The sequence below is a fragment of the Giraffa tippelskirchi genome, chromosome 10, assembly GCF_054371585.1.
Source record: "Giraffa tippelskirchi isolate mGirTip1 chromosome 10, T2T-mGirTip1v1.2.pri, whole genome shotgun sequence".
NCBI lineage: Eukaryota > Metazoa > Chordata > Mammalia > Artiodactyla > Giraffidae > Giraffa > Giraffa tippelskirchi.
The window spans coordinates 9,688,839-9,702,737 of record NC_137284.1 but is presented as its reverse complement, the minus strand read 5'-3'; the positions used below and the strand labels follow the sequence as shown (position 1 = coordinate 9,702,737).

General features: G+C 45.9%; 1 protein-coding gene across 2 annotated transcripts; it reads right to left on the bottom strand.

The window, feature by feature from the left end:
• Positions 1 to 4,162: 4,162 nt before the first annotated feature.
• HNRNPUL2 (heterogeneous nuclear ribonucleoprotein U like 2) lies at positions 4,163 to 13,891 on the bottom strand. 2 transcript variants are annotated; one of them, XM_081534673.1, is made up of 14 exons: positions 13,293 to 13,891; positions 11,229 to 11,364; positions 10,858 to 10,934; positions 10,465 to 10,604; positions 10,075 to 10,165; positions 9,874 to 9,986; positions 9,397 to 9,660; positions 9,109 to 9,231; positions 8,601 to 8,729; positions 7,924 to 8,092; positions 6,368 to 6,568; positions 5,248 to 5,355; positions 4,912 to 5,059; positions 4,163 to 4,791 (listed from the first exon to the last, which is right to left on the bottom strand). In XM_081534673.1, the coding sequence occupies exons 1-14, from the start codon at positions 13,831 to 13,833 to the stop codon at positions 4,674 to 4,676; spliced, it is 2,358 nt and encodes a 785-aa protein (XP_081390799.1). In that variant the 5' UTR covers positions 13,834 to 13,891; the 3' UTR covers positions 4,163 to 4,673. The 2 variants fall into 2 exon arrangements, with proteins under 2 accessions (XP_081390799.1, XP_081390800.1); XM_081534674.1 differs by having other exon boundaries at positions 4,912 to 5,019; positions 5,282 to 5,355.
• Between the last annotated feature and the right edge of the window lie 8 nt (positions 13,892 to 13,899).

The following is a 13,899-nucleotide window of genomic DNA, read 5'->3' as shown; positions in this document are numbered from 1 at the left end:
AAGACATACGGAGGTGGGACCAAGGCCAAGGCAGAGAAGGTAGAAGTCTCAGGATGTCTGCTCCTCGTGGATTAAGATTCCCCACCCCCCATTCAGGAATACATCCTTCCCCGGGGGAAGCCTAGATCAGCTCCTGCTGTGTCCTGGGATACACTCAGGGGTAGGAGCTGCTTTGCAGTAGGCGTGGGTGACCTATATTAGAGAAAGCATATCACCCCCAGCTTCCTCACACTTTCACACAGGAAGACAAGCACGGAGAGAATAGACAGGAAACCAAGGGAATAACTTAGATTCCTGTGGCTGTCTCCACAGCCCTACAGGGGTACCCAGTGAACTTGGGGAGCTGCTGATGAATTCCTGAGCCCTAAGAGGCCCTGGAGATATTTAATCCCCTCATCCTAGAGAGGAAGAAACGAGAAAGTAACCTGGTCTCCCTCCTGAAGTGGGGACCTACTCAGATTCTGTTCAGGAACCTGCTTAGTTCTTGTGCTGTGCTTAGTCGCTCAATCGTGTCCGATTCTTTGTGACCCCATGGACTGTAGCCTACCAGGCTTCTCTGTCCATGGAGATTCTCCAGGCAAGAATATTGGAGTGGGTTGCCATTCCCTCTTCCAGGCTATCTCCCTAACCCAGGGATAGAACCCAGGTCTCCCACATTGCAGGCGGATTCTTCACCATCTGAGCCACCAAGGATGCCCGCTTAGTTTTTAATGCCTGTTGAAAACTCCTGGAAGGATCGTTTTTTTAAATCTCTGCAACCTGTCAGTATCTGGCATATAGCAGGCATTTTAACAGTTCGGTTGTACTATACATGCTTAAATGGCAAGCAGGGCATAAAACAATCTTTCTCTTTTCCTGTTATCACAGTGTTGGGCAAATTCCAGAGGAGTAAGTGAAAACCTCCACACCTGCTCAGACCTCATAAAAAGTCAGGAGTACTCAAAAAATGTCATCTTGATGTTTGTTATTTTTTTAAAAAAAAAGCAGCCTCTGCTCAGTTCTACATACTCAATTTTCATACTCATCAGATTAGAGGTGAACGTCTGCAGCCCTAGTTAGGGAAAAGGTGGGAGTGGGGGTGATTAGAGGTTACTAGAGACAAGACATAAGCTATAAATAACCACTTAAAATGAGTAGCTATAACATTGAGTAACTTTAAGCATCCTAGAGAATGGGCAGACACTGAGATCAAGGATAGCATTTGGGCTCGAAGCTATAAAGGGTGAGAATCTGTGTCATGTCAAAAGGGAGGAGTTACAACAGTAACTATATCATCACTACTTCAAAACCTTACATGTCATAAGCCTGTGGTATCCCAGCCTTAATAAGTCCCTGACCATTTATTAGAAATTACAATCAGGGTCAGTTCCATGCTAGTGACACAAATGCTTTCTGTCAGTTAAAGTTACCTTCTTGTTCTATAAATTCACTAGGAAAGAATCTCCATCAAACATCTGCTGAATAAGTAGGCTCTTCAAGTGGTAATTTGTTGTTGTTTAGTCGCTGTCATGTCTGACTCTTTTCGACCCTGCGGATTGTAGTCCACTAGGTTCCTCTGTCCATGGGATTTCCCAGGCAAGAATACTAGAGTGGGTTGCCATTTCCTTCTCCAGGAGATCTTCCAGACCCAGGGACAGAACCCATGCTTCCTGCATTGGCAGGCAGATTCTTCACCACTGAGCCACCAAGGCTTCCCTAAGTGGTAATTACTTACAAACTTATGTGGCCCCTAAATGGACAACCCTACATTTAACCTCACACATTCAATTGGTTTTAGTATAGGCCAAATACACAGAAGTCATGAGTTATAACTTATTTTCTTCTACACCAGTGGTTCAAACTCTTAGTAAAAGCAAGCACTTAAGTAAGCCAGCAAACCCTGAGTGAAGGTGTGGCTGGTTCCCCAGTGAAAGCATGGTAGTAGAATGGGAAGGGAGAAGCAGCTCTGAAAGAGCAAAGCCACCCTTAGCTGGAACCCAGTACAGCTTAAGGAGCAGCATCAGACATAAGGAAAGCCCCCAATGACACACTCTACCCAGTCAGTGCAGCCACAGAAGAGAAGGTGAATTCAGTCCAAATGGTTATTTATTCTAAAACTGGTAGCTACCGTGCCTACATTTTTGCCAGAATGTTGTAATGAGAACAGGGGAGGAAAAAGTTACAGATGTAAACAATGACACAGTTACATTTTTTTTAAATGGTAAAACCCTTTTTTTACTGGCCACTTCCAAGAATGCTTTACAGGTTGTGCAAAAACATTTACAGGCTCCACGTGGTGGTTGTTTTTCTCACAAGCTTTTCCACCTACAACAACTACAACAGACGTCTGATAAAACACTAAACAAGTCTTCTAAGGAAAACAAGGCTAGGGATCCCTCCTGTTAATCCCCATTTCCCCCTTAACATTTTTTTCATAATAAAAAAACAGACACAAACAAAACCCAGACATCTACTGTTGTTGCGAGTTATCTCTTGGACTAAACCGACAAGGACGTGGCAGTTTCACTCTCCACCCACCTAGAAAGAGCTTTTTATGAAAAGATGACTTTCCAGTGTCAAAAGTGAACAGCAAGTACCCCCCCCCCACCCCAAACCCAAAGCGGCTTAAATTCTGTCTTTCCCCCTCCCTACCCTGAGGGCCTAGCATCCTCAAACCATGCTGTAGACTATAAAAAGATGCTATTTGCTGCAGGACTAAACATTTGAATAGGGCTGGCAGTTTCTGCCACAGAGTCAATTTTCTGTTATAATCTTGCCCTAAGGGAAATCTCTTTGGGGTCCAGTTTTTATCTCCTTGCCCTGACACTATGAGCACTAAAGCTTTCTCAAACACTCCCCCCTTAATGGTAATAAAAAGTTAGTGGGTTACAGAAAACTTCAGGCAATCACTCCACCCACTGCCACACACAAACCCACAGAAGCAGGTGTCCGGAGAAAGAGAGGGACATCACTGTGAGCAAGCAAATGTATTGTCTACCAGCACCCCATTCCAGCCTCTGGGTCAGAGGTCCTGGTGGAACAGAAGGGTGTCCTAGACAGGTGACTAGAGGGCCAGAACTAGGGCCTGTGCACCCTCCTGAGCACGGCAGTAACTGTGGGAGAGGGAGAGAGGGATCGAATCTCAGCACAAAATTTTCAACAGAGGACTGCCCAGGTGAGGAAGTGGAAGTGAAGCGTTTTCTAGTAGCACAAGCTGGGACTCCCCTCGCTGGAAGTGCAGCAATGTGAGGTGTTCGCTGAGTAAGCTCTTGGCTGACACAATGCTGAGCAGGAAGGTGAATGAAAACTGAAGCTCAGTATTCAAAGAGCATTCCCACATCCCACCTGTATTCTTGAACCAGCGACCTGAAGCTGTCTGTCAAGAACTAGGAGGGTGTCGGTAAAGTTACTATCCCAACTGACGTCTCTTGGCTAGATGCCTCTCTGGGCCACGCAGGGAGGACACCCCAGGAGGAATCCTGTTGCCTCAAGTCGGGAAGGGGTGCTCCTGTGCATGCACACGCTCACATTCACACTCTTCCCAAGTTCCAGCAGCCCCACTGAGCTGCCTCCCACCCCCACCCCCCACCCTCCCCTTTTCTATTCACTCTCTACCTGGGTATCAAAAAAGCCAGCAGGGCCCTGGCCCTCCACACTGTATAAAATAGTCGCTATTCTCAGCACCTGGGCCCAGTAGCCCACACCACAGGATTCACCTATATACATATCCTGCTGCAGTGAAAAGAATCCTGCTTCGTTTCTGTGTGAGCTGAAACCCTGAGAAACGTTCCTTCTCTAGAACTAGAAGAGGACAGATTCTCTAACAGAGATGATTTCAGAGACTTCCCGCCTCTCTCAGCCTTGGAAGACAAGAGAGCAGAGACTGGCAGATCACTGTCTTCAGACTGAGGGCTACAATCCCAACTCTTCTCCCAGATTTTATGGAAATCCATAAATGGGTACAGAGAGGCTACAAACTATTCTACTCTCCAGTCACCAACAGTCCCCATGGCTCCCTGGCCTGGGGATCCTATATAATAGAACCGCCCAACTGGTAGCTGCCATGCCTTGGCCAAACAGCACAGAGGCACAAGCACGTGGAGATAGGGACACTATGGCCTCCCAGCCCACCGGACCAGATATCCCGAGAGGGAAAGGTCGGTAAAGAAAATACAAACGGTTAGTTGGTGCAAGTGATTGATAAGAGCCAATCGTTTATTTTCACTGCCCCAGTCACAAGCTCGCCCTCTGCCCCGCTCCTGCCTGCTGTGGAGAGTGGGCACCCTCGAACGCTTCCCACCCTCTGCGCATCACCTCACCATCACTCTCCCTTACTCGGCTGCCAGTCCAGCTGCCTTAGAATGTCAGAAGGGTGACATTTTCAGTTCTCTTCCTGTCCGACTGCAGGGTATATAGGACAGGCAGCCCTAAGTGCTGCTTTCTGAGCAAATGTTTTTTTTTTTTGATTACAAATATCTAACTAGGTTTGAAATGTTTTATAGAATAAGACAATATTCTTTTCAACAAACTTTAAAAAAAATGTACAGTTTTGTTGTTTGTTTCCACCTCCCCCCTCCCCCACCCCTGCTTGTGCACCCTCCCCCCACCGCCCCTCCCCGGCAGCTCAGCCCCACCCCGACAGCCCCTGTTTTCCTTGGTTGTGTTTTGGGGGGGTGCTTGGCACCCCCAGAGATTCAGCTTCGTGGCTGACAGGCGACAATGGCAGGGGCTTCACCGATACCCTTGGTAACCGTAGTAGTTCCTGTAGTATCGGTCTCTGTCCTGGGGATGGTGGTAGTAGTAATTCTGCCACTAGAAGAGAGGGGAGACCCCGTCACATGGAGCCACAGCGGTCTGAGGACGGAGAGGCATGACACTCCTCCCTCTGGTCCTGCCCGCCCCTTCATCTCTCTATTCCCAGACGATACTTACATCCCGATTATACTGTCTGTAATAGTCTCTGTATCTGTTGTACTCATAATCTCTCCCATAGAACCGATCGTAGTCTCCCCTGTATCGATCGTAGAAGTTACGGTAACCCTGAGAAAAGGAGAAAGAGAAGGAGTGAAGATGCATGGGTCTGTAGCATCACAATCCACTGCTATCCCCCATCTTAAATGAGACATATCTTTGCTTGGTATTATATACAGGCTTAATCTTCCCAGGATAAATTCTGCCAGATGAACAAATTAAACGGGCAAAACCCTAAGCCCTGAGAAAACAGCCCAAACCACTCTGCTCCCCAAAGCCAATAGGAATGGCTATCACGGCCCAGAGGGAGGAGCAGGAGAGCTGCACTCACCCCTCTGTTTCCAGACTGCCCCCAGCACTGCTGCCCGTAGGCCCGGTTGTCGTAGCCTCGGCGCTGCCCGCCCACTGGAAGAGAAATGGAGAGCGCGCTCAGACAGCTGGCATGGGGTCCTGGCTCCACATCTGAGTGGAAATCAAAAAGTCGGAGCCAAAGGCAATTCTGGGGGAATAGGAGGCCTGCTTCTGTCAGGCTCACACAATGTTAATTAAAGCACCAGCCAGGATCTTTTAAAAAGTCTGAGGGGGGAAGGCAGAGGAATAGAGACATAAGAAAAACTAAGCCACCTTGGTTTCACTTTTTGAAGCTCCCCAATTCCTGCAAAACATTTAAGATGGCAAAAGGACACATGGCAGAGTTAGAATCACAAGTGAAACTGCCATTCGTAGAGTTGCAGACTTTCAGCCCTGGAAGGGATCTTGGGTATCACACAACCCAAACCCATTTTATACAAATGAACAAAGTCTAAATATCAAGCTCTTCCAAGGCAGGAACTGTTGGTATTCCCAGGGCCTAGCACATAGCAAGCACTCAAAAATTTTTTTGCTGACTTACACTTAAAATCACACACACATACACACATTTGAATGAGCACTGTGGGAGGGGGATCAAGGGGGTTAACTGACAAAACTAGATAATTGAGAGAGGAAATTAATCCACTAATAAGCTAACTTACTTCATAACCCATCAAATTACTGAATAATGCACTCACTTTCTGCTCTACATAGCTGGGTTGACCCAGTAGACAAAGAGAAAAAGAATCCTGCACAAATCCTTCAGATATACTACAATAGTGAAGGATGAATCCATATGTAAAAATGAAAACTAGATAAATGAGCAGGTTCAAGCACTGCTCTTCAAGGAAACAAATACTTTTGTTGAAAAATAACTACTTTTTGTTTCAAGATTATGGGAAAAGCACAAGAAGCTAGGAGTAAAGGACACAGGAAGAAAGCAGCTCCACGAAGGGATGTCTTTAATGCTGGTGACCCAGTGTGGCTGCCTGGCCTTTCCGTGTGGGTCCAGCTGCACTTGGCACAGAACAGACTGAGGCAGGGCTGCCGGGTCCCCGGGACTCACCGTAGCCTTGGCCTCGGCTTCGGTTCTGCCGGTTACGCTTGTTTCGATTGTTGCGGCGGTTTGTCCGCTTCTCAGAGGGGGGCAGCAGCTTCCTGGCCTCCTCCTTGTATTTAGTGACAATGGGCTGAGCTTCCTCCTTCTCCAGCTCCCCATATGTCACCTCATCCATATAGTCGCATTTTTCAGGCAGAGAGAAGTTGGCTATAAGAGTAAGAGAGAAGCTCTGTGGGCCTCCAAGTGCAAAAATGGGTAATATCTCATAATGAAAACTCCACTACAGGAAGAACAGCATTTTCTAAGCCTCATCTATAAATGCACAAAAATGTGCTGGGTTCACTCTACAAGTTCTCGCTAACTGCAACAGCCTCAGGCAAAGGGCTATCTGCAAACTGTAGATTTACAAGTTCTCAAGTGATCCATAATAAATTAGGAGTGAACTGGGTTAAGGTTTCTTATCAGGACAGAAGCAGGCAGCCAGAGGGTAAAAGTAACTGAGAAAGTTCTGGTGTAGTTAGATAAGAAATACACTTTTAAGAGAGACTCAAGAAGAAACTGAGCCAAGCCTAAAGGCACTTACTCATCTGTCTGAGGAGAACAGGAAGCAAGAGTACCGGGGTCTCACTAACCACCTGTGTAGGATGGGCCAGCACTAGTCTCTGGACTGCTAGTCTCTGGACATCAAGTTCAGAGGCTGAGTCCCAGTGGAATTCAGTTCAATGAGGTGCTCCTGTTTGTTAAGTGAATCCAATTAGCCCTTAGTTTCATAAAATTGAACTCAATTCCTCCAAGTGCCCCAAATCAGTTATGGATTGGTCTAGTTCATTCTGAGTAAACTTGAGCTCTTCAGTGTGAAACCAGCTCCCACGCCCGGGCATTATCAGAATTCAAAGAGCCAATAGCTGACGGCTCTTGTGGGATGCCAGGAGCTGAAGGCAGCATGGGGAAAAACCAAACTCAGAGGTGAACAGCAGAACTCCAGATCAATCAAGAAGGTTAATATTGCCTTCCAGGGAACCTTGCTGTAAAGCTTTATATGACACATTCCAAAAATCAACACCAACAAACAACAAAAGTAAAAAACAAAACAAGCCTAATGTGATATAGAAATCAAAACATACTGCTGAGATCATTCACTCCAACCACTACCATTTTCATCTGAACCATCAGAATGTTCCATCTCTAGAATATAAATTCAGTGAAGGCAGAGCTTCATTTCATTATTTCCCTAGGTCTAGAACTGTACTGGACAAATAGCAGACGCTCCTAAGTATTTACTGAATGAATAACTGACTCACTGAAGCCTCTGCCTTGAGTTTTGATTATCCTGTGGCCTATCAGCATTTATTTGTTTTTTTGGTATTTTATCAGAATGAATCAAGGGGTTATTGCTTCACCATTCATTCTGCTCATTCATTATTCCACAAGTGATCACACTCATTAATTTATTCCTCAGATGTATACTTTACACATGTGAAAAATCCTCCAGGTGCTAAGAGGCCCTAGGGAGGTGTGCATGGACCAAGGCCAGGATCTCTAACTTGTAGAGGTTAGCCCACCTTTCATCTCCAGCATTATAGACTCAGGCACATCATCTCCCTCCACTTCCTTCCTCAGCTCCAGCCTCTTCTTCCAGTCCTCCTCATTAGGGACAACCACCACCACTTTCCGGGAGAAAGTCTTAAACAGTAACAGCTTCCGCCGTTGGCCAGAGTTGTACACATTACACTAGGGACAGGAGAAGTAATAGATGTTTTAGGAGTAAAAGTTAAATTCAACCAACACTTACTGAGAATCCTTCACAAGTGAGGCACTAGATTAGAGGACTTATTTATACAGTCTCTGAATTCTTCAAAAGCTACATGATGTTATCCTGTTTTACCCAACATGAAACTTGAGAGTCAGAGACTGAGACTTGTCCAAAGGCACAAACCTAGTAAGTGGTGGAGTCATGAATCCAAAGCTACAACACTCTATCACCTCTATAATGTGTTTTACAGCCTGGGTCCAAATACTCTCTGGTAACAACACTGAGAAGTGTATCTCTCAATTCAAAAGAACATTACAACCATAATTCTTGGTTATAACTGGGTAACCTGATTCTGTTCCTTAATTCAGTCTTTATATATGCACCTTATTTTGACTCTGAGCAATTTCATCAGATTAAATGGATACCAAATCTTTTATCTTTGGACATATTGTTAAATTGGATTTCTTTTAAATTTTTGAACAATACCTGATCAAGAATAAAGTTCCTCTTTGTCCGAGAAGCAATCTGGACCAGCTTACTAAGGCACTGGGAGGCTTGCTGAACTAAAAGGTCTCGGCTTTTGGGATCCATCTCTGGCTCCTCGAGCCCCTTCATCTGATGAGTTTAAGAGGAAAAGAAACACAAGAAATTACAAAGTAAGTTAAAGCCCAAGAGTCACTGGTAAATGCCACCAATGCCACCACATTGGTTCACTGCCATTCCTTAGTGCTGTGAATGCTGTCCATTTCCTACAGGACTTATTTCCAGTCTCAATCTGGATATACCTGAAACACCCCCATGCTTCACCAGCTTTCAGAAATCTGATAACACAGCAAAAGAAAAGAAAACAAAAAAACAAAAACTCATTTCTTTATTTGTGGGGCCCCTGATCTCAGACACCTGAAAGACCCAACTCTGTTGGGAAAAGATTATGTAAGTTTCTTGGTATTTAAAAGCGAACACCAGAGTGATTTATCCCCTCCCACCAACTCACCCTCATTTGATTGAGCACAGTCTCAGCTCCCAGGACATTGTATCTTTTCTCAGGGTTTTCTTTTGCATATTTCAGTGCCCACTGGGTCTTTCCAGATCCAGGGAGTCCCACCATCAGAATCACCTGCAAGTAAACAGAATCAGGAATGCTATTAAAAAAAAACCTGAGGGTCATGTTTACAAAGCCCAACTTAAAAACATTGTCCCCAGCTCCCAGATGGGCAAAGTTTGAGCAGAAGAGTGACCAACCAAGCATGAGCACAAAGGTTCTGCACACTCTCTGGCATACCTCACACTCCTCTATGGTCTTGGGAGGGACTGCAGTGCGCACGCGCTCCTCAACAGGCACGGCATGGATGAACACAAACTCTTCTGGTGGTGGGAAGAAGGGCTCCTCCTTCTGACCAAAATTTAATTCTACAACACAATTTTTGCAGAGGACGTGGGGTAGGAGGGCCCGATCTGCTAGGGATTCCTTGCTGATACGGAATGCCACGCCGAGTTCTTCTCCATTCTTGGAAAAGGAAAGTTCTACTTCTTCAGCCTCAAAATTCTACAACAAAAGACAAGAGCATTTATGGGCACACAGGGCTTGCAGTTGATTAATCTCACAATTCAATCTTTTTTCCCCCTACTTCAACTGCTACACAACTATGCAAGCAATGCATCAACTGCAGAAGAGAAGCAGCTGATGGGAAGCAAAGGGATCTCCAAGTGCCCTCCATCCACTCCTTGCTACAAATCCACAACTTTCAGGAGCACTTACAGCAAAGCAGCCAATGACATCATTCTCCCCAAAAGTCTGGCCAAATTCCTCAAACTGCCCATTCTCTGCCTTGAGTCCTCGTCCATCAAAACCATAAGAGAATTCATCCTCACCTAGAAAAAGCAGCAAATTAGTTTACCTACACTTAAACTTCCCACAGAGCAGCACACACAAACATGATCAAGTTAAAGATAACTTTACCAAGCTGTGGATGGGAAAAATCAACAGACCACCCAACTCGAAGGAGAGAAACCTCTGTGCAGCCTTCTTTCATTGGGAGATTCTGGGTTACCTGGCCAAGTCAGAAAAGGAACTATTCAGATATTCTGACCCACTCAAGCAAAGTCTGAGTTAGAAAGACAAAATTTTGATACAAACCAAAAACAACTATCAAAACTCAGCATCATAGAAACAACTGTCAATGAACGTAAACCAAAGTCATGAGGGTTAATTCCTTGGTTACTAGAGCTAAGGTCATCTTTCAAGTATGGTACCTTTCTCTAATAAAATACTGGTGGGTGCAAGTCCAGTACAGAGTAGTTTAATGACTAATTTAATAAATGAATGGTCCTAATGAGCTGTACACACTACCTTGGCCTCAAAGCAGACTTTCCCCTTTGTCACTCCATAAGTACTTCTGGCCCCAGACCAAAGGGTGGGGAACTTCTCTGAGAAAAGTGGCTGCCCTCCATAGCGGTCTTTGCTGACTTGAAAATGGAGATCGGAGGTATCTGTTAACAAAGAAGCAATCTTTTTACTCCAACATGCAACATTTTAAACCTTCAAAAGAACACAAATGTACCCAGTTCTCAAGAATGGATACAAAGTCTAAATCTCTTAAAAGCTGCAGACCAGGATGTTTTTAATCCCCAAAATCTCTTTTGATTGGTTTAAAACCCCAACCTGTCTGCCTTATACATACAGTGGCCCAGGTTCACAACTTTTGATTGGCTGAAACCCCCAACCTGTCCGCCTTATACATACACGTGTCCAGGTTCACAAGAGTGTGATCCTCTTCCTCGTCTTTCACCTCTTCTTCTGGGGGTGGTGGAGACTTTGAGCTACAGGTATGAGAAAAGCAAATATAATGTAACCAAAGTCCTTTAATTCGAGAGGTGTCTGCATGACATTGTCTGTTAAACTACCAGTGAATATAAAATTCCAGCAGGCAGCTTCTTTCAGCAAATGAGAAAAAGGCAACGGAAGCCTTCAGGGTAGATTCCATCAAAGACTTAGGCCTATAAGAACCTATTCTGTTTTTAATCCACCCCTTTTTTCCAGACTCTCCAGTCAACATCAGGTATACCAAAATTGGAGCAGAGACTCCCTTCAATGAAAGGGACTGTTTCCCTCACCGGCTGTGGTAGGCTTCCTCTCGGAATTCATAGTAAGCTCGGCCATGTTCATCCTTCTCATCCCGCTGTCTCTTTACCCCCCGCCGCTCACCATCTGAGCCTGCTGGTTTTGACTTTTCACTATCTTGGTCATCTCCTACAAAAATGAGGGAAAGAAAATCAGCAGTTTTCACACTGGAGTGTAGAATAAGCTCAGAACCAACAGAAACTAAAGGAGGACCTGCATATCTGTCTGGTCAGAAGAGCCAGGTTATTCCCACTGCATCCATAGAATGTTTTATTTCCAAAGATTATCTTTCTGTCATTGGATAGGATTTTTTTTTTTTTTAAAGGACATGATGGGCTAATTACAGTCAAAAAGTAGATTAAAAGTTGGGCAATTTTTGCATTCTAAATTTATCTGCTTAAATCAGGTCAAACTTGCAGATTTTCCCACTTACACGACATAAAAGAAACATGCCGTAAGTTTTTTAAAAACTTCATAGCTTAACTTTGATTCTTGACTACCAGATTTGGATTTAAGCTAGAGACTTAATATATATTTTTCAACACTTTCCCACAGTGTTGTGTTATAGAAGCCTCATTTTCTTTCTTTCTTTCTTTTTTGAAGAGTTTGACTTTCCAGCTTTAAAATGCACAGCCATCCACAGCTTTACTTACATAGCAAATGAACTCTGGCACTTTATACAGAGCTGTTACCATAGATTTTTACTGAAACTTGCAAGAACAAACCATTAAGTCACAAGAGAGCCATAAATAAAACTGCATCTTTACCTCACATAATTTGGGGCAGAAAAGTGTTGTCATATATTTAGTAACATTCTTTACAAGAGGAGAAAAAAAAAACAAAACAGAACTTTTCCTTGGACCTTTGTGGTTTGCAACACTAACAGTAAAGGTTTTTAGTAATAATCTTTCTAAAGAAGTTCTTTATCTCTCAAGCTTTTTTACCTGCTCTTTGGGGGTACACATTAAGACAAAGATTATGTAATGGGATTTTTGTTCCAAGACATAGCACAAGCTGCAAGTTGCATGTGACTGTTGTAGAATGGGTTCCAATTATACCATCATATCCAGCAGCAGCCTAAAAACTGTATTATAAAAGGAACTAAAAGCAAGCCATTTCATAGTAAGAATGGGAAGCAGCTCTAGTTTTCCTCCCACTCTGACAGATAGTTATGGATCAGCTGTAACCATCCAATCACTTCAAAGGAAGAGAGGAAGGTCACTAACTCCCTGGGGCACCTCTATACATTCTCTTCCACAAGGTTATTCAATGGACCCACCAACACCCCAATCATTTCAATTCAGGAAGTCAGGGACCCAAAATGTAAAAGTGTACAGTAAACATACAAATTTGCCCATCTATATCCACTCAAACGAAAGATTAAAATTTAATCATAATTCAGGCAAGGTAAAACCCCTAGCCAAGTAACGTTAGCTAACTTATTCTAAATGTTCTAGATTAAGATTTTCTCTTTCGTAGTTAACCATTAAACTTGACACCCTCACACTGCAAGCTACTGAAGCAGGAGCTGCTGCAAAAGCAGGAGCAAGGTTAGATTTCCAGATTTTCGGTGTGGCTCAAACTCTAGGAATGAGCTTTTGATGGAGCGAACTCTTGACGAACTTAGCTTATTGCTTAATTTTATGGCGAAAAAGTAAACAGTCGGGTGCCCCAAAGGCCGAAGCCTCCAACAGTCGGTCTGGTTGTCCATGTAATCAACAATTCCTCAGTGCATTCTCGGTTTAGGAAAAGATAACCAGCACGGCGGGAGGCTGCTCCAACAGGTAGCTCGTAAGCAGCTCGCATGGGAAACCGCTTTATTTCCATTCACTACCACCAAGCAAGCAATCAAGTTAGGAAGGAACCTCCCTCCTGCAAAGAGTGGGGCCACCAGAGGTAGACAAACCCTCCAGAAAGGAGGGGAGAGGACGAAAACCACCTCCCTGGGGTGTCCCGGCAAACGGCGATGGGAATAGGGACCCCGCGGTGCAGGGCTCGGTGCTGGGTCAGGGGCGCACCCGGCAGGTTGGAGCCCGGCTCCGCTGCCAGCTCCTCACCCTGTTCCTCCGCGGCCTTGTCACCCGGCGCCTCGGATCCCGGCGTCTCGTCCCCGCTCCGCTCCTCCGGTTCATCTTCCTCCCCCTTGCCGGTGCCCTGCTCTTCGCCACCGTTTACCCCACCTGACTCGGCTGTGGCCTCCTCCGCCGCTTTCTCGGAAGCATCGGGCTCCGCCTCAGCCTCCACGGCTGCCACCTCCGGGGGCTCCGGCGGCGGCTGCGCGGCCTGGCCCGAGGCCTGGGCAGGGGGTGGCTCTTCATCCTCGTCCTCAAGCAGAGCCTCCTCGTCCTCCTCCTCCTCCTCTTCGTCCTCCTCCTCGTCCCCGCCCGGGCCGCCGCCCGACGCGGCCACAGGCCGAGGCTCCGCCTTGCAGGCCCCGCCGGGCCCGGCCCCGCCACCGCCGGCCTCGTCCTCGAGCATCTCAGCGTCCAGCGCCTCCTGCAGCCGCTGCGCCAGATCCACCTTGAGGCCGCGAGAGTCCAGGCCGCGCCGCTGCAGTTCCGACCGCAGCTCGGTCACTTTCAGCCGCTTCACCTCCATCGCCGCCGCCTCCTCCGCCTCCCGCCGCCTCCTCCCCTGCGAACCGTCGACCGAGCCCGACTGCGC

Coding starts and splice junctions, on each gene's coding strand:
- HNRNPUL2 (XM_081534673.1), bottom strand. CDS start 13,833: ATGGAGGTGAAGCGGCTGAAAGTGACCGAGCTGCGGTCGGAACTGCAG. Junction 10,605..10,857: donor TCTTGTGAACCTGGACACGT/GTATGTATAAGG, acceptor CTTTGTTAACAG/ATACCTCCGATCTCCATTTT. Junction 10,166..10,464: donor AAGTCTGCTTTGAGGCCAAG/GTAGTGTGTACA, acceptor TGACTTGGCCAG/GTAACCCAGAATCTCCCAAT.